General features: G+C 43.9%; 1 protein-coding gene across 1 annotated transcript in view; it reads left to right on the top strand.

Annotated features, from left to right (window-relative positions):
- Positions 1 to 25,996, top strand: part of FNDC1 (fibronectin type III domain containing 1) — a 341,854-nt gene that overhangs the window by 252,010 nt on the left and 63,848 nt on the right. The window contains exon 15 of the mRNA XM_029596630.1: positions 3,731 to 3,839. Coding sequence (XP_029452490.1) covers positions 3,731 to 3,839 — 109 coding nt within the window. The remainder of the gene's footprint in view (positions 1 to 3,730; positions 3,840 to 25,996) is intronic.

Genomic DNA, 25,996 nt, shown 5'->3' with positions numbered 1-25,996 from the left:
GAGCTGTTATTTATTTATTTATTTGACAGTTTTTCAATACCGTCGTTTGGAAGTACCATCACAGCGGTTTACAAATCAGACAAGAAAAGTATAAAATAACAACAGTATAATTAAAATTATTATTAAGTAATACTAAAAAATTCAAATTCATAATAAAATAAAATATAATAATATCAAAAATAAAAACTTAAAACACCATTGCATTAATATAAAAATATTAAAAGAGCATAAAATAAAATACGGAGTAAAATCATACATAAAAAGAAAATGCCAGCTATTTGCTCTGAGGATCACCTTCCATTTGTTTAAAAACCTGTATGTATAACCAAGTTTTCAGGTCCTTTTTAAATTGTCTGTAATCTTGTTGTAATCTAAGGTTTACGGGGGCATTGCATTCCAGTTTATTGTTTCCAGTAGTGTGGGGTTTTGTCATACTAATTAATGGCAGAGCTTTCACTGGCTATCCAGAGAGGGATAGTGAGGGATAGTGAAAGGAGATCACCCTTGTGCAGGCTTATCACTAAGAAAAATAGTCAGTTGGGAAGGTTGAAAGAAAATATAGGATGCACCGCTATCATGGGCAGCAAGTCATTATGCTACAGGAAACCCTGGTTCACCCCAGAACTGAAGCTGTTCACCCCAGAACTGAAGCTGCTTAAACAAGAGCTAAGAAATAAAGAACACACTTGGAGGAGAAACCCATCCCCCACAACATTAGCTATTTATAAAACCTCCCTCAATGCTTATAGGATCACCATACTGAGAACAAAGAGAGATTTTTTCTCAAAAAAAATACATCATTTCATATTTGATTCAAAAGCACTTTTCTCCTACGTTTCAGCTCTCACTAAACCATCACCTCCTACCATTCCTGATGATCAAGCACTCAACAAAGCATCAGAACTAGCAGAATACTTTAAGGATAAAATTGACAAACTGACTATCTCTTTCTCATCATCTTTTTCATATCCCCCTTTCCCTCACATTACCTCACCTCAACTAAATACAACGCTGGAAACTTTCGAGACCACTTCAGCACTTGAGATAGAAAACATACTTAAAAAAATGAAACCATCATCTCATCCCTTAGACACAATTCCTACTAACCTTCTCATCGCAATAAGAAACTCCATATCAAAACCAATTGCAGACATCATTAACTGCTCTCTCTCCCAGGGTCTAGTTCCTGACCAACTTAAATTAGCTATTCTCAAACCTCTACTTAAAAAACCTAACCTTCCAACCACAGATCCAGCTAACTTCCGCCCAATAGCTAATCTGCCATTGATCGCCAAAATTATGGAAAAGATAGTCAATAAACAACTATCTGAATATTTGGAAGAAAACAACATTCTTGTATCTTCCCAGTATGGCTTTCGGAAATCGTTAAGCACTGAATCTCTCCTTATCTCTCTTACCGATTCTATTCTATCTAATATGGACAAAAAACAACCACATCTTTTGATACTACTAGATCTCTCTGCAGCCTTTGACACTGTCAACCATTCATCTCTATTAAAATGTCTGGCAGATATAGGCATTAAAGGAACAGTCTTCAGCTGGTTCAAATCCTTCCTAGCAAATAGACAATTCAAAGTAAAGATTAACAACAAAGAATCACAACCGATCCCTTCCAACCGGGGGGGTCCCTCAGGGTTCCTCCCTTTCCCCTACCCTCTTCAACATTTACCTCTTACCTCTATGTCATCTACTTACTAAACTAAACCTAACTCACTATCTCTACGCGGATGACATCCAGATACTCATCCCAATCTCAGAATCCTTACAAAAAAACCTTGGCTCACTGGAACAATTGTTTGCAACAGATCAATCATCTTCTCTCCAGCCTTTGCCTCATTCTTAACAACAACAAAACTGAGATCCTAATCATCAATCAAGACATCAACATCAAACTTCTAAACCCAGCTGACCTACTCAACTCATCCACTCCCATATTAAATCACTCACCACATGTTCGAGATCTAGGTATCATGCTAGACAATCAGCTCAATTTTAAAAAATTCATAAGCACAACCACCAAAGACTGTTTTTATAAGTTACAAGTCTTAAAAAAATTGAAGCCTCTTCTTTATTTCAACGATTTTCGGATGGTCCTACAAGCCATTATTCTATCAAAAGTCGACTATTGCAATTCGCTTCTCTTTGGCCTTCCATATTCATCCATCAAACCCCTCCAAATGCTACAGAACTCTGCAGCCAGAATCCTTACCAATACGAATAAAAGAGATCACATCACCCCCATTCTCAAGCTCCTCCACTGGCTGCCTATAAAGCAAAGGATCCTATATAAAGTACTCACCGTAATTCATAAATCCATTCACAATATCTCTCCTCTTCAATTATGTAACCAACTACGCCCTCACTCCTCCTCTAGACCCATCAGAGGAGCATATAAAGGCACACTCTATGTACCTTCAACAAAATCCTCGCATCATAAACGTGCCATATCTACAGCAGGCCCCATTCAATGGAATGCGCTCCCACCAGACATTCGGCTTGAGTTCTGCCACTCTTCATTCAAAAAAAAACTTAAAACCTGGCTCTTTAGCCAAGCTTTTCCAGGACCATGATCATCATTTTTTCCCCTCCAACCATATCTTCTTCACAAACCCCCATTTTCCATACCACTACCTACTTCGGTATCTAATCTCTTGCTGCAGGACACTTGAGACTTTCTCACTTATACGTTATAATTTTTATGCTCAATAAGACCTGTCAACTTAATTGTTTAAGTCTTTTTTTTTTTTTTTTTCTCCTTTATCTTTTGGTCATCAATGTTACAACGTTATTGTTAAATTTTGAACTTATGTACACTGTTCCAAGTTTCATAACCTTGTTCTATGTAATGCCTTTTGGCAATTTTCATGTTCTGTTTCAATGTAAACCGATGTGATCTTTATTTCATATAGGAACACCGGTATATAAAAATCTAAAAATAAATAAATAAATAAAACACTAATTAATGGCAGAGCTTTCACTGGCTATCCAGAGAGGGATAGTGAGGGATAGTGAAAGGAGATCACCCTTGTGCAGGCTTATCACTAAGAAAAATAGTCAGTTGGGAAGATTGAAAGAAAATATAGGATGCACCGCTATCATGGGCAGCAAGTCATTATGCTACTGAGCCTCCATGAAGAGAGCACATTTTAATATCCGGTGTTGAACCATCGTATAAAGCAAAGCTACAGAACATTGCTAGATCAGGGGGAAAATGTGTACAGCATTCTTTCCAGAAAGCTATTTTTTTGTGACTCATTCTGCACAATCTCCATAAAATCTCTTAGCAGCCTGAAAAACATAACATAATATTGCATCAGCACTAATAGTACTTATCCGTTAAATTATTCGTATCATGATTTATTTATTCTACCTGCCTCTATCTTCCTTCCAGCTTGTCTTTAAGCCTCCAAGTTTTCCATTCCTTGTTGATTGTAACTTTGACTTATTCCTTTTTCCTTTGTTATATATTATTTACCAGAATTGTTACCTCAGTTTACCCTTTGTTAAAATGTAAACCGATCCGATATGGTTATCTACTATGAAGGTCGGTATAAAAAACTGTTAAATAAATAAAATAAATAAATAAATATCGGTTCTGCAGTGTAACACTTCTAAAAGTCTCTAAACACGTTGACTTGGCAATGGAAATCAGACAAGAAATTATTGTGAACACATCACCGGAGCTGGGTTTTTTTTTTTCTTTTGGCAGGTTATTTGGTTTACAGTGCCTCTTATGATGACTTTTTAAGGAATAAGTGGTCAACAAGAAGTGCCGGGGGTACAAATCTGCCCATTGAGAACCTGAAGCCAAATACAAGGTAAAATGTCTCTTATGAAATTGATTATTTTAAATATTTGTATTTATTAAAATCTGGTTTCCTGTCCTTTCTTAATTAACACCAAGGTGGCTTACAGTAAAAAACACATAATATGATAGATGGGAATTATTGGAAAGCTTTACATCTAAACCATTTAGACAAATATAGGATAGATGATTTTATTTTTTTCCCAGAAGCTGCTTCTTGCTCCAGTAAGCATCCTATTCAATCAAAACCAGGTCCTACCGGGACCTGCACAGCATCCCCAGCCCTGCCAATTTTAATGGTAGATGTGATGTTCTCCTGCATGGCATTATATTGCACTTCCATTGAGCCGCAGGGTCACTGGGCCTGCCCAAAACGTAGAACACATTTAAGCTCAAACATGACTTTTGCTTTAGAAACCTTATTTTAGTCCCTTCACATTTTTGGACATTACAGTTGTAGTGCACTGTCCAGTTGGTTAAGTAATCTGGGTTTTTGATGATGTCACATGCTGGGACCGATTTAGCACAATATAGCCAGGGGTGTCCATCCATCGTGAAATCCAACCTGTATGGTCAACGGGTCTCCCCCCTTCTCAGCAGTCAGCTCGAGGGCGGGAGTCAGAAGATGCAGATACTGAGAAGGGGAAGATCACAGCTAGCTGCCTTCAGGTCCATATCCTCCCTTCTTAAAACAAAACTGACAGCCGAAAACAAAATCCAGCTGGGCCGCAGAGGAGCCTATCCCGCACCGGTCAAAGAAGCAGTCCAGGTGGTTGCAGAGCTTATCCCGCAGCGACCTATGATGAGGTCCCGACAGAGGAATGGTAGGTCAGCATGGAGTCCATCCTGCGGTGGCTGAAGATGAGGGCCTGATAGAGTGCCTGTGCGTGCGCGTGTATATTTGTGAGCGAGAAAATGCCCGTGTATATGTGTGTGTGTGTGTATGTGTCAGAGAGTTCCTGCCTATATATGTGTGCGTGTGTGTGAGAGAGTGCCTGCTTGCCTGGGTGTATGTGTGAGAGAGAGAGTACCTGTGTGTGTGTGTGTGAGAGCATGTAGGGAATGTGAGGTGTAAGTGTGAGAGAGAGAAAGAATTAATATTTGCGTGGCTTCCCTCCCCTCAAACCACAACAATCTCAGGGTGACTGGCCATCCAAAGGTGTCAGGTATGAGTAGTGGTATCCTCGTTTGGGTACTGAGCTTCATGCAGGGAGCTACGTTTGCCGGGATTTGTCCGGCACGGGGAGCTGGGGGAAAGATACACTTCCAGGGCCCTAGGCGTATGCGAGGAAAACTTCACTTCTCTAAGCTATGGATCTCTGGGGTGCCACAAAAACCACAATAAAAATAAACACCACAGCTCAGGTGACAGCATCAGGTGGCCCCGCCTCTCACAAGCCATTCACTACTGGTAGCAAGGAAGAAAGATAAAATAGCAGGAGTCCAACTGGTGCTCAACAAAAATGTTTACTGTAGTTGAAAGATTAGGATCAAAGCAAGAATAGTGAAGATAAGAATGATTTTTGCTGTTATTTCTTAAGAGAGTCACAGTTTCCTTATCCATTTAGTTCCCCCTGGTTGGGCTCCTCCCCGCTGCACTACCATCCATGCTTAACCTCCTTTCCCAATGGAGGGTAGGGTAACTTACAGCATAAACTGGGCAGAAGAGGGAAAAAATCCCCAAGTTCACAGACTCCAGCCTCCACACTGATCTAGGAAACCCCCCGACTTAATATCCAAAATTCTCAGAGCCTCTCAAATTCTCTTCACCCTTGCCTATTTCTTGCAGCTTGGGCAAAAAATAATGACCAAGCCCGTCTGGATACAAGGGGCGCCCTTCCTTACAGATCGGTCAAAACCCACAAAAACTCTGTAGCACTCCATCGCTAAAATCCTTCTCCTCCTTCCAATCAAGGGGTGAGGCTGTGACCAAACCTCCAGCTCCAACTTTCTCTCACTATCGCCTTCCCTTTCTTCTCCAGGCCAGAGGGGCCTAGAAAGGGATCTCCACAAAAAAAACTCTCGTCACTCTCTCTTTCTCTCTACTTCCCTCTTAATTCTGAGCATGCTCCAGGTAATTTATAACCCACTGAAGCCTCCCACAAAAAGGTAGAGCCAAATATGCAAAATCTCTTCCCATGCTGGAAAAATTTCTATTTAGAGACCCTTTTTTGAGAGAAAACTAAGCTAGGGTCACATATAGAGAATGGAAGGTTTTTAAATCTTTACTTGTTTTAATTTATGGATGTTAATTGATATGTTTGCTGTTTTGAAATATTTTATTGTTTTTTGGGGAAATATTAAAACAGTTATGTAAATTTTTAATTATTGGATGTTCTGTTTGTCAGCTGTTTTGTAATATTTTTTCTTTTTATTAATATGGTTTAACTATTATGATGTTTTATATTTCTTGATTTATGTGGTGTTTTTTGAGGAATGGTGTTTCTTCTTTCCATTGTTGCATTGCATAATATCGTCGAGTTTGTTGCAGTTTCCAGTTTAGATTTTGTCTGCACATTTCTATTTCTACTTTATGGTCTCTTTTCTATAATTGGTAAGAGGCTGTCTGTGTTCTGCATGTGTGAGGTATTCTGCTTACCCAGGGGTGGGCAACTGGTATCTCTTGAGGTTTATGCACAGACTGTAACATCAGTGAGTCTCCTGGAGAGCGTGGGCACCAAGAAAGGCTGGGAATGGGAAAGGGAGGGGGCTGCCTCAGGTTGTGGAAGGTTAGCAGCAAGCAGGAACTTTACATAATGAAGCAATACTGGGCCAGGGGGAAGCAGGCTCTCAGTGAGCACATGAGCAGCAGTACAACAGCAGAACGAGTATCCGAGAGAGTGTGTGTGTCTTTGGGTCTGCGAGTGTACGTATGTGTCTCTTTGGATTAGAAAGAGTGTGTGTGTCTTTGTGTCAGAATGTGAGTGTGTCTTTGTGTCTGAGAGAGTTTACCTTGTCTTTCGTGTGTGTATGTGTGTGTAGAGGGGAGTCATCTTTCACCTGCCTGTGAAAGTTCTGATGGATCTTTGCCTCTGTGAATTCTGGTTTTCTGGCTCTTGATGTGTGAAAGATTGGCCAGGCTGTGGTGTATCGCCTTGGTGGAGTAGGGTATTGTGTGGGTATCAGTTTGATTACAGATATTCCTATACCTGTGTAACCCTTGCTCCACCGGTTAGTAGGACTTAGCTCACTTGTGAGTGCTTCTGACTTGGGTGGGAAGGGGGAGTTAAACCATTTTTGGTCTAACACTTTCCAGCAAAAAATAATACACTGCCTCATAATCTGGTGTTGTTCAAAAATAAATCCTTTACTGGAATGCAGATCGGTAAAATCCATAGTGCACAATGGAGAATACTGCAATCCGTAGAGAAAGAAACAAAACAAACGAGAGAGTACACATTCCAAAAATCAGCAATATTCAGAAAGCACAGTCTAGCACCAAATATGCATACAGAAGGGGTTTTCTTCCTCCACTACCCCACTAGCTCTGAAGTACTCGTAGGAGGATGGGGTCCCTCTGGAGTTTCCTCTTTTTGATGCTTGCTCTCAGGTGCACGAGTCTCTGTGGCCCAGGCAGTAACTTGAACCGGTACACGCACCCCCGAGTAGATGAGTGTCTGCCGACTTCCTCCAAGAAGCAACTCTGGCTACAACCAGAAATGCCTCTGCATACCTGAAAGCAAATCTTCAGTGGAAGGCAAGGAGTATGGGAGTAGCTCCCCTTTCACTGTTCGTCGCCTGCTGAGGTTCTCTCAATCTCAGCTTTCTTCTTGGGACCCCCCCCCCCCCCCCCAAAAAGGTTCCCTCCTTCTGGAAGGCCTGAGGGCTCCCACCTTGAGCCTCAGCCACCTTCCTAGACTAGAGGAAAGCGCACGAGCCAGAGTGGGCTCCATTATAAGAGGCATTACACACTCCGCACTCCCTGACGTCGTATAGTCAGACTCCGCTGTACTGGGACAGCCTTACACTTGCTTTTTAGGCAGGGGACAAGGTTTGTTTTATTATGCACTGGCAACAGGTTACCAGGTACCTAAAACGTAGCTAACCAGTCATGAAAGGCAGAATATAAATCACAAAGTCAAATTAAACTAAATTAAGCAGTGATAAAACGTCATCTTCCAGCGGCTTTTTAATCCCGGTGGAATTCATGAAACCACGGTGCCTCAGTACCACAGCCCTGCAGTGGCGGTAGCAACACGCGTTCCCGGCGCCATCGCATTGCTTGTCTAGGACCACTAAATTCTCAGGAAGAGGTCTCCCCGCTCTGCACTCCATAGTAGTCCCCCCCCCAACCCCCTCACGCACACCTGAGACACCCCCTGGTCCCCTAACCCCCCCTCCCCCAAACATGAGAATACAATGAAGAGCTGCCCCCACGTTGTAACCTCCTTCCCTTCAAACCTCCGATATTAATACTTCCTGCTGCCTCCCGAGCCCCCACCACGTGTCCCCTCCCACTGATGACGCATGGACATTGAGGGAGCACCATTTTTTAGGTGCAATGGTCGCTCTGGTTTCACATTAGAGGCTTTTATCCATCATTGTAAGCAGCACTGTAGTAAAACGTGCATATGTCGCCCATGTAGTGTGATGAGGATCCTAATCAGAAAAGATGGCCCACGGCAAAGATGGCTTCCTCCTGCAACCTCTTCTGCTAGTATAGGGTTGTGAAGCAGAAATGTGCAAAAGGCTTTGTGCCTTTACTCTGTCTGTCTAACTCTGCACACAAAGGTAAATATCCTGAAGGTCTGGTGGCAGGGAAAATGTTTTCATTTGTGGACAGTTTGGAAGTCATCGTACAGCAGTGGAAAAAAAAAAAAAGTTTGAATTAGTTTGCAAAACGTTAGCGAGAAGGGGACGAAAGTGCATTGGTGTAGCTAGCTAAGCTCTTAAGTTTTGCAAGCATAAAGCCCAACTTCCAAAACTGCCTGAGGTACACCTTTTGTGTGTGCAAGCAAGTCTGCAGAGATTTAGGCCAACATTATATAAATCGTGTGGCAGGAGCTGCGCAGTTTACAAAATACCGCATATTTCTGTCCTGAAAGTATGCTTGTATGTTTCGGTATGCATATTTTCTTTACCCATTATATAACAATACACGCCTAATTGTAACAATGTGCACTTAATAACCCAGAATTAAATATGGAAGCTGGTACTTTATGAAGTATGCGTGCACTCCGCATCTGAAAATACCTAATTGCACGCATACTTGTGAAACGGACACTATGGTTACATCACTATTAAACCCTGGGTATTCCTGTATTCAGTTTGAGTCACTGATTAGGAGAGGGACCATTCAAATGCAGCCCTTCCCATTGAGGGTGCTGGAATGGCCGACCCCCTGGGGAATTATCAAAAGCAGCTGTCTCCTGAGAGCTCGGGGGCAGTGCAGTTCAGTTGTTGAGTTGGGAAAAAGCTCTGGAGATTTTTGCCCGCATTGTATTTTTGGACCTACCCTTGGACTCAAGTATCATCTGCCTGCAGTTCCTGGGCAAGGTCGAGGGAGCATCCCTTCCAGTCCACTAACTGGCTGGCTGGGTTGGTCTTGGGTATTTTGAAAGTTCTTGGGATTTTGAAAGTGTTTACTTGTGAGATTCCTGGGTATTGCTCAGGGTGAGGGCATGGGGAGCCCTCTCCCTGGGGGGCCCAGTGTAAGGAAGACCTTTCCCAGGAAGCAGAGGAAATGGGCTGATCTGCTGCAGTGTCTTCTGGTCTGGGGGGGGGAAAGAGACATTTTGGTTAGAAGATCTGGGAGGAAGAGTTTTCCTGCCCTATCGGAGGAACATCGAGAGCTGTGTGCTCCAAGGTATCCCTTTCCAACTTGGGATTTGAGAAGGAAACAAAGTGAGTGAGATCGCCAAGGACCAAATTAGAGTTACATCTGAGGACCCCCCCCCCAGTTGGAGACTTTGCCCCTGGGAGAGAGAATCTGTGTAATAGATTTTGGGCCATCTGGAAGAGGTTTTTCCATCCCATCAAGGATGCCCTTATCTACCTGGGAACCTCATTAATTCAGTCCTTGGATGGTGAGTGTTTCCCTTGCCTCTGGACCCTGGCACAGATGTAACGAGAGAAAAAAGATCTGTGTGCCACTGTCTCATCTGATTACCCATCAGTAGAGGTTTGGATTTTGGACATTGAACCCAAAGTCTTCTGGCACCCACAGCATCCACGGTGTTGGTGGAAAGTGTTCCTCTCCCGGGGAACACATAAAGTCATCCCTGTCACATTGGGCCCTGAAAGGATCCGGCCCTGAGAGACATAGCCAGTGAGTGGTTCCAGCCCCTAAGAGACTTAAAAACCTGTGAGGCCCCCGTCCGTGTCTAGTGTACGCCCGGGGGTGGGGGGGGGTCACACTTTGAATTAACCTGTTTGCTGGTGCCTCCACCAACTGGCCCCGACCCTCCTGCACCTCATCGAGAATCCCCAGCAGTTCACCCAGAACCTCCCACCCAAAAACTGCAGAGAAAAGACAAATCAGATCTCAGTCGAGCAAGTCGATTGGCAGGAGTGAAAGTGTTCGGACACGTTTTGGTAACGTATGCGTGTTTGCTGCTTACAAATAATAACTTCACATGGATATTTCTGAACCCCGCCCTGTTAATATTTACACGTGACGCTGCGAGTACTCGAGGATTATAAAGTAGCATATGTGCACGCTCATGCCACATTCACACGTGTAGCTCTTTCAAAATGACTTCCACGAGCTCTGGAATGATAATGAGTTGTTGGAAATCTTACTCTGGCAGGAGCAAGCGAATGTTTGAGGGATGATGAACTTTAAGCGGTACTTCAATGCTTTTCTTTTTCTCTGCCTTTGTCTGTGGATGGTGCTTGGAAAGGGAACGGAGGAGATGAATGAACTCCTGGAAAAGCCTTTGGGTCTGGTTATGTCATTTGAGGGTGGGATGCTGACCGAACACTGCGAAGCTGGGCTGCAGTGTGCAAAGCAGATGTTTGCATTCCGAAGACGGAGGGAGAGGGGACACTGGAGAGTTTGAAGGGGAAGTAGGGAAGGTGCAATAATTCTTCTGAGCTGCGTTGAACAGAATGGAAGACATTCTCACTGTCAAGTAAATTCGTTTCAGCAGAAGGAGACTGTATGATTCTTTTTGTTTAGCTGAGACAACTCTTCAAAATTTCAGAAGGATCTGTTCTTTTGCCGCAATGATGAGAATCGTGAATAATTAAATGATTAAATCTCAGATCACTTTTTTTAGAGGCATCGGTTTTGAAAAGGAACAGAGGGAGATTGATAGAGTAAATAAGAGGTACTGACTGTGGCTGAATTTTCCTGGGTGGTGTTGAGTTAACCGAAGAACTTATCTGGCTAATTCCAATATTTGGAGTTATCTGAATAAGTTAATTGGCTACCACCAAACGTGTCCAAGAGCGGGGATAAAGTTAGCCAGGAACATGTCCCTAGATAACTTTACCCTTAACTGGCTATGTTAAAAAAAAATGTAGCTGGTAAAGTGGAGATCCTAGGGGAAAAGAGAGCCAGGCTAGCAGTCCTGCCGGCCCAAGCCCCCATCCCCAGTGACAGCAAGATAGGCTTTCCAACCCCGAACCCCCCAAACCCCTCCAAATCTAAGTCATCTGGGGCTGCTTCCTGCCACATCCCCAGCCCTGACTCCAGCGGGGATCAGAGAACCTGACCTTTGGCCTCCTCATCCTCTTCCACCACAGCCTTACTCCCCCACCCGGCACCCTGCTAAACCTTCCCTGCAGTTGGATTCATGGCGAACTCACGCCACTTCCCTGCCGGCTTCCAGCATTTGCTTTGCTCTTGCTTCCAGTGTTGCTGTCGAAGCAAGGGCTGCGAGCCACCAGAGTCGCAGTATGAGTGTATTGTGATCCTGGCCCCTGAAAGAGTTTTGGAGGGTTGCCAGGTTGGGTGGCTAGTGGGGGGGGGGGAGGAAGAGGAGGGCACCAGATGTAAGGATTTTTCACTGCACTGGAGCAGTGAGCAGACCCAGATGACTTACTGTAAAACTATGATTAGAAGGGCATGGGGGGGGGGGGGGAGGTTAGGGGAGGGGGCTGTAGCTGGCAGGCCCATTTTGCTGTCGCTGAGGTGAGGAATGGGGAGCTCAGACTAGCAGGCCCGCTAGCCTATATTTTTTCTCCCAGGTGTTGCTACTCAACCGGCTCTAAGGATAATGTTGTCCAGGCACATTTACCCGGATAATTTCCACTAAGCTGCAAGGTTTTTCCATGGAAGGGTTCCCATTATCGTGGGCGCTATCACTGCGATAGTGACCCCTGCCCCTGAAATAACACTGCAGCCATAATGCGGCAAAGCTCTGTGGGACAAAACAGTTGTGGCATCAGCCCCTTAGGCGCGATGGTTGCTCCCATGTCAAGAGACCGCCATCGCCTTAAAGGGCCAATGCAAGTAAAAAAAAAAAAAAAAAAAGACCCATGCCAAAAAGCAAAAAGGTGTGAGGGGGTCAAAGCTGATCCCCTGCTCAGCCCAGAGCCACCGCTCAAGACAGCCCCGACATGCCGAATGTAAATCAGAAGGGAAAAAGGAGTCGCCTGACACCGGCCCAACCCTGTCCGAATAAAATAAAGTAGGTGTCCTTATTCCCCCAGTGATCAACCCAAATCGTTGGGGTATAGGGTCTCCCCAATACTTCCCCCTTCCTCATCCACCCAAGTGTCAAACCTACCCCTCCAAGCCCCCCCCCCCCCCAAACCTCAATAGGTCCCGGGGCACCCCCCCTAGCTCCAGGCCTGGTCAGCACCGTTTTTCGAAATGGCTGCAACCTGGCCTTGCTCCTGTCACTTGACAGTGGCAATACTAATCCATATAAAACACAGAAGCACAAATAGGTCATGGGAAAACGTTTAGGTCAATATCCAGGAGCTGGTGAGCGGCGAATTTATCTGCTTAACATTATCCAGATGACTTCAGCTGAATATCAGTAGCACTGCTGCTGAATATATATTTAGCTACAGTTACAGAGAGAAAGTTATTTGATTCACTTTGCCACTCACTGTATTTCTGAAAAAGGTAGGGCGAACAGCACCCCAATGCCCCCCCCCCCCCTTCTGCCTCCCAGGAGAAAAAAAACCCAAAACGTCATGGAAGACCAGCAGCCCTCTTTCCTGTCCCCCGACGTTGTTAAATCACTGCCGAGCAGCACCAGTTTCCCCCATCCATAAAAATATCCCAGCAAAAAATCCACCCCCACCGCCATTAACCAATCCCCCAAGGTGGGGAAAGGAAGAAGCTCCACCAAATACGAGTGCGTTATCGCATTCACTTCTCTTGGGCAGCGAGGAGTCCTTCCCTCTGACCGCTGACAGAGAAGGAACCAGACGGCATTGGGGATTCAGTTCTGAACAGGGCTCGGTCCTTCCGCTCTCGGTCACTGTCCGAGGAAGTGAGTGCATCATTAGTACTCGAGTGCCCCCAAGCTGCGAGAGCAGTCAGAGTTTAGTGGAGGGGGAGGAGCATCTTGCTTTGCTTTGGGGATGGGCTTGGGGTGGGGACGGTTCTCAGCAGGGCTGAGATTTGCAAACCTGTTGGGGTGAGGGGGTTATCCGCTGTTGCTTGGCTGGCACGTTGTTCTTTTTTTTAGTTATCAGGCTAACTTTGGGACAGGAGGTTTTCCAGAGTTAGCTTGATAACTTTATTCAGCTAAGTGCTTGATATCAGTGCTGAGTGGATAAAATTATGCCACGCGCTGGGCCTGCCTCAGTGCTGCCTCTGTTTTTTTAACCCGGGTACGCTCTAAGTGAGTGATGACTTACCTGGTTAGTGAGGTGGGAAATTCAAACCTTGGAGTTTGGCTAAATTTAAAAGTGAGGCGAGCAAATCCTTTTGGATACCTCCTACTTGTGCAAAGCAAAAGAAGACAGTGAAGAGAGCAAAGTAGAAGAAAAAAAGGAAATACATTTCACTGAACATTTATTATAAATTGGTGGAAATTGTAATGTTAGTGAGCAAACTTCATGTGTCATAACGGGGTCAAAATAGCTTCTATTCTGACCCAGTTGGCAGCTAGGGACATTTTTGTAATAAAACAGGCATTTTATCAAACAGTAAATACATACTGACCTTCATGGTAAACTCCCCGCCCCCTCCCCCCTGTGATTTATGATTATATATTTTATAAGTGTATATTTTTGAGGTCATTAAATATGTCTCCGTGTTGTAAGAAAACAAGGCTAACCGTATGCAAGCAAGTTTCAAAGACTGATATTTTTTCTTTAAAGCATGCTACTAAAACAAATTGCAGTTTCATAATAAACCAGGTAAAGGCATTAACTGTGCCCTTAAACTGGACATATGATGTGTATGCGACTTCTGTGTTTTATCTTGGCTGTCACGGACATGTGAATTCTACTAGAGATTTATAAGGGTTCATATCAAATTCAACATGTTATAATCCACACAGTGCAATAAAACAAATATGGTAAAGATGTCTTTTATAATCTGCATGTGAGTTTTGGTTGGTTTTTTTTGTTTGTTTTTGTGTGTGGTAATGTTAAGGGAACAACTGCCAAAATGCACAAATGTAATTGATTGCATATGTTTTATTTCATGAAAAATTGCTGCAAAATCTTAGCATAGAGCAGGGGTCGGGAACCCATGGCTCGCGAGCCAGATATGGCTCTTTTGAGGGCTGCATCTGGCTCGCAGACACGTGTCGCCATACTTCGCGGTTCCCCGCTGACCCAGCTGCTCCCCGGTCCTCCGCCGCCCGGGCTTAAAATGCTGTCAGCCCGGGCGGAACGCGGCAGGACAGCTGGAGTCAGCGGCACCGGCGTGCTCTCTTCTCCTCCCCCCCCCCCGCGGCCCGGAAGAGGAAGTGGAGAGCATCGGGTGCCTGCGCGGGAAGAAGAGACCACAGTAGCGTGGTCTCTTCTTCCGCGCAGGCACCCGATGCTCACCACTTCCTCTTCCGGGCCGCGGGGGGGAGGAGAAGAGAGCACGCCGACTGGAGTCATCCGGGTGCCTGCGCGGGAGTCATCGGGTGCCTGCGCGGGAAGAAGACTGCAGCGCGGCTCGGAGGAAAATGAAAATCTTCAACCGCGGCCGATGGGACTCCGCCTTCGCCTCCGCGAGGGCTGAAAATGAAGGAGGTTAGCGTTGGGAGGTGGCTGCTGCTGCCGCGAGTTCCCGGGAAAGGGGGAGAGAGAGAGTGAATGAGCGAGCAAGCATGTGTGTTTGAGATCCTGTGTGTGTGAGTGAGAGATTGCATGTATGTGATTGACTGGGAGCCTGTATATGTGAAAGAGAGTATGTCTGTGATTGAGATCCTGCCTGTGAGAGAGAGAGCATGAATGTAAGTTTACCATTGGGACCCTGTATGTGTAAGTTTGTAATTGAAAACCTGTTTGTTTGAAAGAGTATGTGTGTATGATTGAGATCCTTTGTGTGTGAGAGAGATCATGTGTATGTATGATTAAGAGCCTGTGTGTATAAGTAAGAGAGAGATCATGTGTGTCTGTGTCTGATTGACAGCTGGTTTAGGTGATGGAGCATGTGAGTATGTGATTGAGAGCCTGTGTTTAAATGAGAGAGAGAGAGACCATGTGTGTCTGTGTGTGATTGACAGCTGGTTTAGGTGATGGAGCATGTGAGTATGTGATTGAGAGCCTGTGTTTAAATGAGAGAGAGAGACCATGTGTGTCTGTGTGATTGAGAGCTGATTTAGGTGAGGGAGCATGTGAGTATGTGATTGAGAGCCTGTGTTTAAATGAGAGAGAGAGACCATGTGTGTCTGTGTGTGATTGAGAGCTGATTTAGGTGAGGGAGCATGTGAGTATGTGATTGAGAGCCTGTGTGTAAATGAGAGAAAGAGAGGACATGTTTGTAAGCATGTGAATGAGAGTCTGTGTGTGAGAGAAAAAGACAGCATGTATTTATGTGATTGAAAGCCTGTGTGTGTGTAAGCGTGAAAAGATAGACAGCATGTGTGTAAATGTGTAATTAAGAGCCTATATAAGTGAGAGAGAAAAAACATTTGTATATGTGAGAGACTGAGAGCATGTGTGTATAGGTGTGTCATTGAGAGCCAGTGTGAGAGAGAGCGCTGGTATGTGACTGAGAGAGGAGAAAGTTCCAAGCAAACCACCCCACCTCCTGCTAATTCAGAACAATCTCAGGACACCTGGATATCAAACGTTCCCAGGTATGCAGAGCAAAAAAATTTTTGTATCCTTATTATTTTTCATTACTGGATCTTTGTGTCTGCTATTTTGAAATATTTTGTTGGTATCTGGAAATGTTTTATATGAGTTTTTAATTATTGGATATTCCACTCATCAGCTGTTTCAAAATATGTTCTTTTTGTTAGTACAGTTTTACTGCTGATGATTTTATATTTCTTGATTTGTTTTATAAGGATGTGTGATGTTTCTTTTTTCCTTTGTTACACTGCATACAGAGACTCTGGCTTGTTGCAGTTTCCAATTCAGTTTTTGTCTGCATGCTTCTTGTTATGCGTTTTGGTCTCTTTATTCTATGTTAGGTGAGGGACAGCACGTGATTCAGGTGAGGTTTTCTGCTGGCGTGTAGTTTCTGTGTAGGACTCTATAGCAGCCTGACTTGGTCCGTTTTCCTAATAGGAGATGTATTGGTGTCTTAAGGCCTGGTGTAATATTTTCAGAGACTTATTGTACTTTAAAAGTGTGACATAAAATGCACACATTTACTTGTATTTAGTTTTAAACATATTGTATGGCTCTCATGGAATTACATTTTAAAATATGTGGCGTTTATGGCTCTCTCAGCCAAAAAGGTTCCTGACCCCTGGCATAGAGAGTACTTGATTATAGAAATAGAAACAAATGTCGGGTGCAGGCTGAACACTGATGCGCTTCTTGTGATGGCTGTTTTTAGAGGTGGATAAATCTCTTAGATTAGACAATCCTCACCCTGTACACACGGCTATGAACTCAGTTCAGCTCCCTTGTTCAAAGCCTCCACTTTGTGAACGGTGCCAGATATCTGAATTTTCCCCTAATAGCATTCGTCATAAAATGTTTTTTTCGGGACTTTTCTGTGCGGGCAACTACTTGTTCTGAATTTCAAGGAAAAATAGATATTTTGGTATGGAGGAGGTGGAGTGGCCGTAGGCTCTCTGCTGTCAGCTTCCGCTACACCCCTGACCGGGCCTTTGACGGTTTAGTCACACACATTTTTGGCCACCTGGAACCATCCGTGGTATATTTACTTTTGCCCGGCGCAGGTGGAATTTTTTGGGCCTCCTTCCTATTGAGTAGCTTCCGTTATCATCTATGGGAGAAAAATTGCAGAGTCTTATTTTCTTTTCCTCCTCCTATGGAAATTATAGGAGTTAGGCCATGGCTTACCTTGTTTTCTTTGACTCTGTCACAGTTCACTGAAATGGAATGTGAAAAAGTGTTGAAATGAGATTTTGAAAAAGTTTCTTGTCATTTGTCTTACCCATCCCTCCTTCACACTTTCACAATCTGATGTTTTCATTTCCACATAATACCAATTTTGTCCTGCGTTCTCTGTGTAAATCCAGTGTGACAAGCACAGGAGACAATAAGAACATAAGAACATGCCATGCTGGGTCAGAGCAAGGGTCCATCAAGCCCAGCATCCTGTTTCCAACAGTGGCCAATCCAGGCCATAAGAACCTGGCAAGTACCCAAAAACCAAGTCTATTCCATGTTACCATTGCTAATGGCAGTGGCTATTCTCTAAGTGAACTTAATAGCAGGTAATGGACTTCTCCTCCAAGAACTTATCCAATCCTTTTAAACACAGTAATCCCTGCAGTGTGTGTGTGATGCTTTTTCTGGAAAATTAAAAATGGTTAGTATCTTACAGTTATATCTTTAAATTTATTGGAGTCCTTTCTTAAATTCTTCCTGTCAGAATAGCATCACTTCAGCAGTTTTCCTTTTTCTTACATCACTGCACAACAAAAAGGCACTGCCCAAGAATCTGTGAGGCGGCCCTCTCATCTGTAAAATGCAGAGTACTTGTTTCACATACAAGCCGCTCATTCTACGTCTGCCCACCCAGAGGGTCTTTCTTCACCACAGGACCCACATTAGCCTAGCTATAGTGTGCCATAGGATGCAGCTTTGCAGTTAAATCATCCCACTCAAGACATCCTTGGCAACCAAGAACAGATTTTTTCACTGCAGACGTAAGACCCTGGCATTCAGAAACTGGAAAACCATATCAACTTTCAATTATGTTATGTTTTTCGAGACACTCCTGGCTTTTTCTTTCTTGAGGTTCAGATTTTATTAATGGATGAAGAACAAAAACCGTGTCAGGAAGAGTCACATAAGAACATAAATTGCCATGCTGGGTCAGACCATGGGTCCATCAAGCCCAGCATCCTGTTTCCAACAGAGGCCAAACCAGGCTTTCAATGTGCTACTTCATGGAGTGCCCCCTAGTCCTTCTAGTATCCAAAAGTGTAAATAACCAATTCACATCTACTCATTCAAGACCTTTCATGATTTTAAAGACCTCTATCATATCCCCCCTCAGCCGTTTCTTCAACCAGCTGAACAGCCCTAACCTCTTCAGCCTTTCCTCATAGGGGAGCTGTTCCATCCCTTTTATCATTTTGGTTACCCTTCTCTGTACTTTCTCTATCGCAACTATATCTTTCTTGAGAAGTGGCAACCAGATTTGTACACAGTATTCAAGGTGCGGTCGCGCCATGGAGAGATACAGAGGCATTATGACATTTTCCGTTTTATTAACATTCCCTTCCTAACATTCTTTTTGCTTTTTTGACTACTGCAGCACACTGAGCCAAAGATTTCAAAGTATTATCCACTATGATGCCTAGATCTTTTTCCTGGATGGTAGCTCCTAATATGGATCTTAATATCGTGTAACTACTGCATGGGTTATTTTTCCCTGTATGCAGCACCTTTCACTTGTCCACATTAAATTTCATCTGCCATTTGGATGCCCAATCTTCCAGTCTTGCAAGGCCCTCCTGTAATGCATCAGAATTCGCTTGTGATTTAACTACCCTGAATACTTTTGTATCATCCGCAAATTTGATAACTTCACTCGTCGTATTCCTTTCCAGATCATTTATATATATATTGAAAAGCACCGGTCCAAGTACAGATCCCTGAGGCACTCCACTGTTTTCCCTTTTCCACTGAGAAAATTGACCTTTTAATCCTACTCTCTGTTTCCTGTTTTTTAACCAGTTTGTAATCCACGAAAGGACATCGCCTCCTATCCCATGACTTTTTAGTTTTCTTAGAAGCCTCTCATGAGGGACCTTGCCAAATGCCTTCTGAAAATTCAAATACACTACATGTACCAGTTCACCTTTATCCCTACAAAAAAACGAAGCAGATTTGTTAGGCAAGACTTCCCTTGAGTAAATCCGTGTTGACTATGTTCTATTAAACTATATCTTTCTATATGCTCTATGATTTTGATCTTTAGAATAGTTTCCACTATTTTTCCCAGCACTGAAGTCAGGCTCACTGGTCTATAGTTTCCCGGATTGCCCCTGGAGCACTTTTTAAATATTGGGGTTACATTGGCCACCCTCCAGTCTTCAGGTACAATGGATGATTTTAATGATAGGTTAGAAATTTTATTTAATAGATCAGAAATTTCATTTTTAGTTCCTTCAGTAGCCTGGGATGCATACCATCCGGTCCAGGTGATTTGCTACTTTTTAGTTTGTCAAACAGGGAGCACGGCGCAGAAGGGGTCGATGCTCTGGTTCTCAAGTTTGTCAATCTTCCAGGTTCACAATGATTTGGTTCAGTTCATATGACTCATCACCCTTGAAAATCATCTCCGGAACGGGTATCTCCCCAACATCCTCATTAGTAAACACAGAAGCAAAGAATTCATTTAGTCTTTCTGCAATGGCCTTATCTTCCCTAAGAGCCCCTTTAACCTCTCGGTTATCTAACAGTCCAACCGACTCTTTCACAGGTTTCTTGCTTTGGATATATTTTTAAAAGTTTTTATTATGAATTTTTGCCTCTATGGCCAACTTCATTTCAAATTCTTTCTTCCCTTGTCTTATCAATGTTTTACACTTAATTTGATAATGCTTATGCTTTTTCGTATTTTCTTCAGATGGATCCTTCCAATTTTTGAAGGATGTATTTTTGGCTAAAATAGCCTCTTTCACCTCACCTTTTAACCATGCCAGTAATCATTTTACTGACCGCAAGTAATCATTTTACTGACCGCAAGTAATCATTTTACTGACCGCAAGTCAGAGATCTGGGTGTAATTCTAGACGACAGATTCAGCCTCAATAAATTCATTAACAACACCACCAAAGAATGCTTCTTTAAATTACAAGTTTTAAAGAAAATAAAGCCACTTCTACGCTACAGAGATTTCCGCACAGTGCTCCAGGCCATCATTCTCCCGAAACTGGATTATTGCAATTCACTTCTGCTGGGACTCCCCGCATGCTCTACCAAACCTCTCCAGATGGTCCTAAATGCCACAGCAAGAATTCTCACCAACGCTAAAAAAAAAGACCACATCACCCCAATCCTCCAGCACCTCCACTGGCTCCCCATTAAATACAGGATACAGTTCAAAAGCAGCATGATGATTCATAAGGCCCTACATAACATATCCCCACTCAACTTAACCTTCAAGCTACAAATTCATACTTCGGATAAGCCGACTAGAAGAGCATACCAAAACAGATTGATTACCCAGCCTGCAAAATCCTCCCTGAGAAAACGCGCTCTATCAACTGCGGGCCCATCTCTCTGGAATTCTCTACCACCAGACCTCCGCCTTGAGCCGTGCCATATTACCTTTAAGGCAAAACTCAAGACTTGGCTCTTCCTGCAAGCATTCCCTGAGAGCTAAGAACTAGAAGATTTAACAACCCTGTCCTTTGGTTTTAATGTACGGTTTTTCTGCCTTATTTAATCAAGACTATCTATTGCCTATTTATTTACTTAAAGTGAGCTTAGTTTTGTTTTTTTCCTATTTATTTAGATCAACTGTTCTTACTTGTTCCAAGATTTGTTCCATGTAAACTGCCCCCCGGCAGTAGTTCTTCTGTTAATTGTGAACCGGAGTGATATGTATTGTATACAGGAACTCCCGGTATATAAAAACTATAAATAAATAAATAAAATTTTGTCTTCCTTCCATCTTTCTTAATGCATGGAATACATATGGACTGTGCATCTAGGATTGTTTTTTTTAAATAATGTCCATGCCTGTTGAACACTTTTAACCCATGGAGCTGCACCTTTCAGTTTTTTCTGTTCTCCTCATTTTATCAAAGTTTCCCTTTTGAAAGTTTAGTGTTAGAGCTGTAGATTTACTTATTGTCCCCCTTCCAGTTATTAGTTTAAATTTGATCATGTTATGATCACTATTGCCAAGTGGCCCCACCACCTTTACCTCTCTCACCAGATCCTGCGTTCCACTAAAAATTAAATCTAAAATAGCTCCCTCTCTCGTTGGCTCCTGAACCAATTGCTCCATGAAGCAGTCATTTATTACATCCAGGAACTTTATGTCTCTAACAAGTCCTGATGTTACATTTACCCAGTCAATATTGGGGTAATGAAATCTCCTATTATTACTGCACTGCCAAATTGGTTAGCTTCCCTGATTTCTCTTACTATTTCATCATCTATCTGACCATTTTGTCCAGGTGGATAGCAGTATACTCCTATAACAATACTCTTACCCAACACACATGGGATTACCCATATAGATTCTACTGAGCATTTAGTCTCTTGTATGATCTTTATCCTGTTGGACTCTATACCCTCCCGGACATAAAGTGCTACACCCCCACCAAGTTGATCCTCCCTATCATTGCGATATAATTTGTACCCTGATATAGCACTGTCCCATTGATTATCCTCCTTCCACCAGGTCTTTGTGTTGCCAATTATGTCAATCTCATCATTTACTGTTATACACTCTAACTCTCCCATCTTACTTCTTAGACTTCTGGCATTGGCATACAGACATTTCAAAGTATGTTTTTTGTTTGTATTACCAACCTCCTTTTCAGTTGATAGGGATAATTTGGAAATCTTTAGCTCGGGTGATTTTTTTACATATAGGCACATGGACTATATTTGCTTTTATTGGAACCTCTCTGTTGGGATGCCCCTAACTCTCCTGTTTTATTAGTATCCTTCAAGAATACATTCCTCCGAACCATGCACTGCTGTTGGCTTTCCCTCTTGTTCTAGTTTAAAAGCTTCTCTATCTCCTTTTGAAAGTTAGTGCTGGCAGATTGGTTCCACTCTGGATAAGGTGGAGCTCATCCTTTCGGAAAAGTCTCCCCCTTCCCTAAAGGTTTCCCTAGTTCCTTACAAAACTGAATCCCTCTTTCCTGCATCATCATCTCATCCACGCATCTTTTCCTTTACCCCTTGTGCTACAACTTTCCTCCCTCCTTCTAAGTTCCTATCTAACTCCTTCAGGTTCCTTTCCCCTGTTAAGGGTTCTCTTCTCTTTTCCATGGTAGTCTCTAAAACTGGGAGATGGCCGGAGTCTTCACTTAATTGGGAGGGAGCTGGCTGGCATGGGGCCATTAGTTGTAGGAGTCTGCATGTAGTTGGCAGAGAGGCAGTGGGATCTGCATTGGACCATGAGTGAGATGGCAGGCCTTGCAGAGTAGAGTGGTAAGAGTCAACATCAGGCCATGTGGCAGCATTAGAATGGAAGATAGCAAGATGACGAGAGTCTGCTTCAGCTTCGAACCAGGCAAGGGAGAGAATCAGTGAGAATCAGCATGGACTAGACAGATGTGTTAGAGGTGGTAGATATCTACATCTAGTGGGAGAGAGGAAGGAAGGTGTTGGGAGTCAGCTTTGGTCTGAGTAGGTAGAGGAATTTGATGAAAGTCAATATCAGAACATGGGAGGGAGGGAGAGAGGTGGCTGTAGTCAACTTTGGACCAGGAGAATGAGAAGGAGGGAGGCAGCCAGAGTCCACATCAGGTGAAGGGAGAGAGGGAGGCAGTAGAAGTCCATGTTCGACAGAAATAGAGCAGGTTGAGAGGGGTGACCTGAGTCAACATTGGTCTAGGATGGATAAGGGCAGTGGGAGTTGGCTTTGGACCAGAAGGGGTAGACACAGCGAGAACCAGCTTGTGTCCAGAGGGAAAGACATGGACGGAGTCAACTTTGGGCCTGTAGAAAAAGAGGTGGTGGGAGTCAGGAGGAAGGAAGATGGCAGCTACATCAGGGCATAGGAGAGGGGATGGCACTTTAACAGAGCACAGTGACAGCTCTTCTACCTCCTCTCTCACAACTCATAAGAACATATGCCATGTTGAGTGAAAACTTAGGTCCTTTGAGCCCAGCATCCTGTCTCCAACAGTAGCCAGTCCGGGGTCGTAAGAATTCAACAGATCCCAAAGATCCATTTTCAGCTACATATAGAATTTGTAGATTTTCTGGAACAGTCAAAAGCACAACTTATAAAATGCTACATGAGCCTGTACATGTTCATCATGTCTCTTCCCAAGATCCATCGGTTGCTCCTGGTTATGCTCGAGGTCTGACTGTCTCACAGGAATCTCTCTGGGACAATACCTTACCCTTGGGTTAGCTCAAGAGATGGTGGAAAATGGAGATCTGAGCAGAGAGGCAACCATTCTCAACAGAGGCCCAGGGGGCTCCAATTTATCCTCTCCCTGAAATGGTTGTATAGTGAGAATGAGTTCCCTTGGATCCATATTTATAACCCTATCATCCAGGGCAGTGAAGGGAGATCAGTGCTTTAGAAAGGCCACTCTTCACTTCAGGAGCTATCATCAGAGTGATCTATAAAATATATCATTGTAAGATCCCTTCTTTGCTTCCTGGTAACCAACTAGGGAGGACTCTTTTTCTTAGGCTGGAATTCTGATACAGAGGAGACAGACTCGTTTGTTGAAGATAACCTGGGGAACTACCCTTTTAAGATGCACTGAATGTTTTGGGACACAAGGACCTATGTAATAATGCTTAATGTGCAAAATAAGGCCATTTTGCACATGTTGAACACAGAATGCTATGTTAAGTGTTATGGTTTTGAGGTGTTTGAGTGGATTCTCGGGTACTGTGGGAGATGACCACGGAGAGGAGCCCCGTGGGGAGCCACAGTACTGGGCTAGACTCGGGACGCACAAACACAGAGTTTTGTCTTTTATTGCACAGCTGATGGATACCACAAGAGGTGGCAGTAGTGAGGTGATCCAGAGGAAGCAGTCCAGGGACCCTCGGCAGAGGAGACCCATCTCACCAAGTTGGTATAGGGAGATCCAGGTGTAGGTTCCCAGCACGGCAGAGCTGTAGATGAGACAGACTGAGAGTTAGATTACTCACTAGATGGTAGCTGTAAGGTTGACGATTCCACCAGGCTGAAGTAGATGGTAACAGGCACCGAGGCAGGGAGAGCAGGCCCTCGAGGAGCGAGTACCTGATCCCACTAAGGCACCTGAAAAGAAAGTAAAGGGCCTCCGAGGAGCGGGTACCCAGGTTAGAGAATACTCCAAAGGGCAGAGAGAGCTTCCAGCGGCAGCACGGAAGCGGCAGAGTAGCGTAGACCGGACGAATCCAATCCTTGCTAACTCAATGAGCTAGCAAACAAGCGTAGGCTAAATACCAGATGGCGTGAAGTCACTTGAGGGGGACGCCCCCAAAGTTCGCCATGACTTGGATAAAGATGTGGGTAGCGTGCGTGCGCGCACCCTAGGAGGCCCTTAGGAAAAACATGGCGTGAGGCTTTTGCCATAGCTGTTCCGGGGACGCCGGAGAATGCGGCTAGCAGATGCGGCGGTAGCCATCTTCCCAAGGCTAGCGGAGAAGAGCAGAGGAAAAAGGTGAGGCACAAGGGTCGAAGCCGCCTGAGACCGACGGACGCAACAAAAAGGCCTTAACTATATGTTACTGGGTGTTCCTGATGGCATTAGCATGGATGTGCTAAAACTAGATTCTTCACACATGCAAATGAGGTTTAACATGTGCATTGTAAATATCCTGGTGTTTTTTTCTCACACGGTATTTGTCAAGCACTTAATAACACCTAAAATGTAACACCTGCTTCAGACCAGCTGATAAATCTTTACCATGTATGTGAAGATCTAAAATACCTATTTCCATCTGAAAATCCCCCATGTTAGCTTGTCCGAAGTGAAAGGACTGGATAGCAGTGGGAATTTCCTTCTTCCAACCCACACATAAAGACTGTGCTAACCACCCCTGGAAGCAATGAGGCTCCCTCTGGGACACCTCCCTCCCAATCCTTCTCCTCACCTCCACCTCCAGCCAAAAATAATGTGGACCCACTCCATAGGCAACCCAAGGCCCCCATCTTATATCTACCCCCTTTGAAATGGGCACGTACCATTTCAGAAGTGTCCTCTATCTTCACTGGCAGGAGGGACTGCAGAGACAACCTGATGGCACAGCTGCCATATTCCTGATAATACCACCAAACGACACTTCATTATGTTTCAAGAATATTACTGCTTGAACCAACTAAGTTTAACCAAAATATGATAACACACCTTACCCATTCTAAGTTGCTATCTAAAGTGATCCGACATTTCCAACTTAATCAGACAATTGTCTTCCAATGTGGGGATGGGAAGGGCTTTGGGTGAGTTAAGCGGGGCTTTTTGTTATGTATATGGTTATTAGGGCGTGTTTACGGTTGAGTATCATTGGGATTGATTTTATGATGATTTGGGTGGTTATTGTTTAAATTATTTGCTTACGGTTTTGATTGTAACCCGCTTTGAAGTTTGCAATGTCAAGCAGGGAATCAAGTTTTAATAAGTAAATAAATTCCCTCCCTCACATGTGCATACGGGAGAAAGAGCATTTCATACATTGAATTGTAAGAGAGCTGTCGCCCTCTTTCTGAAATGGATTAACATTGTTAGAAAGTTCCACAGCTTTTTGTTTCTTTTGATCTTAACAGGTCAAGCCTCAGAATGACAAAGAATAGAGAGTTCGATATTCAGTGTCACTTAGCTAGGGAGGGGAAGGTGGGGGGGGGCCTGGGAGGGAACGGAGGATGGCTGCGCGGCTCGGCGCGCACAGGCTGCTGATTTTGCGCAGCCTTGCGCTCGCCGACCATGTATTTTATAACATGTGCGCGCATGTTATAAAATGGGGAATAGATTTGTCGCACCGGGTGGCGCGAAACAATCTACTCCCACGCCGCGCCTTTTTAAA

The sequence above is a fragment of the Rhinatrema bivittatum genome, chromosome 3, assembly GCF_901001135.1.
Source record: "Rhinatrema bivittatum chromosome 3, aRhiBiv1.1, whole genome shotgun sequence".
Lineage (NCBI taxonomy): Eukaryota > Metazoa > Chordata > Amphibia > Gymnophiona > Rhinatrematidae > Rhinatrema > Rhinatrema bivittatum.
Note: the sequence above shows the minus strand (reverse complement) of the source record. Positions and strands in the feature narration are given on the sequence as shown.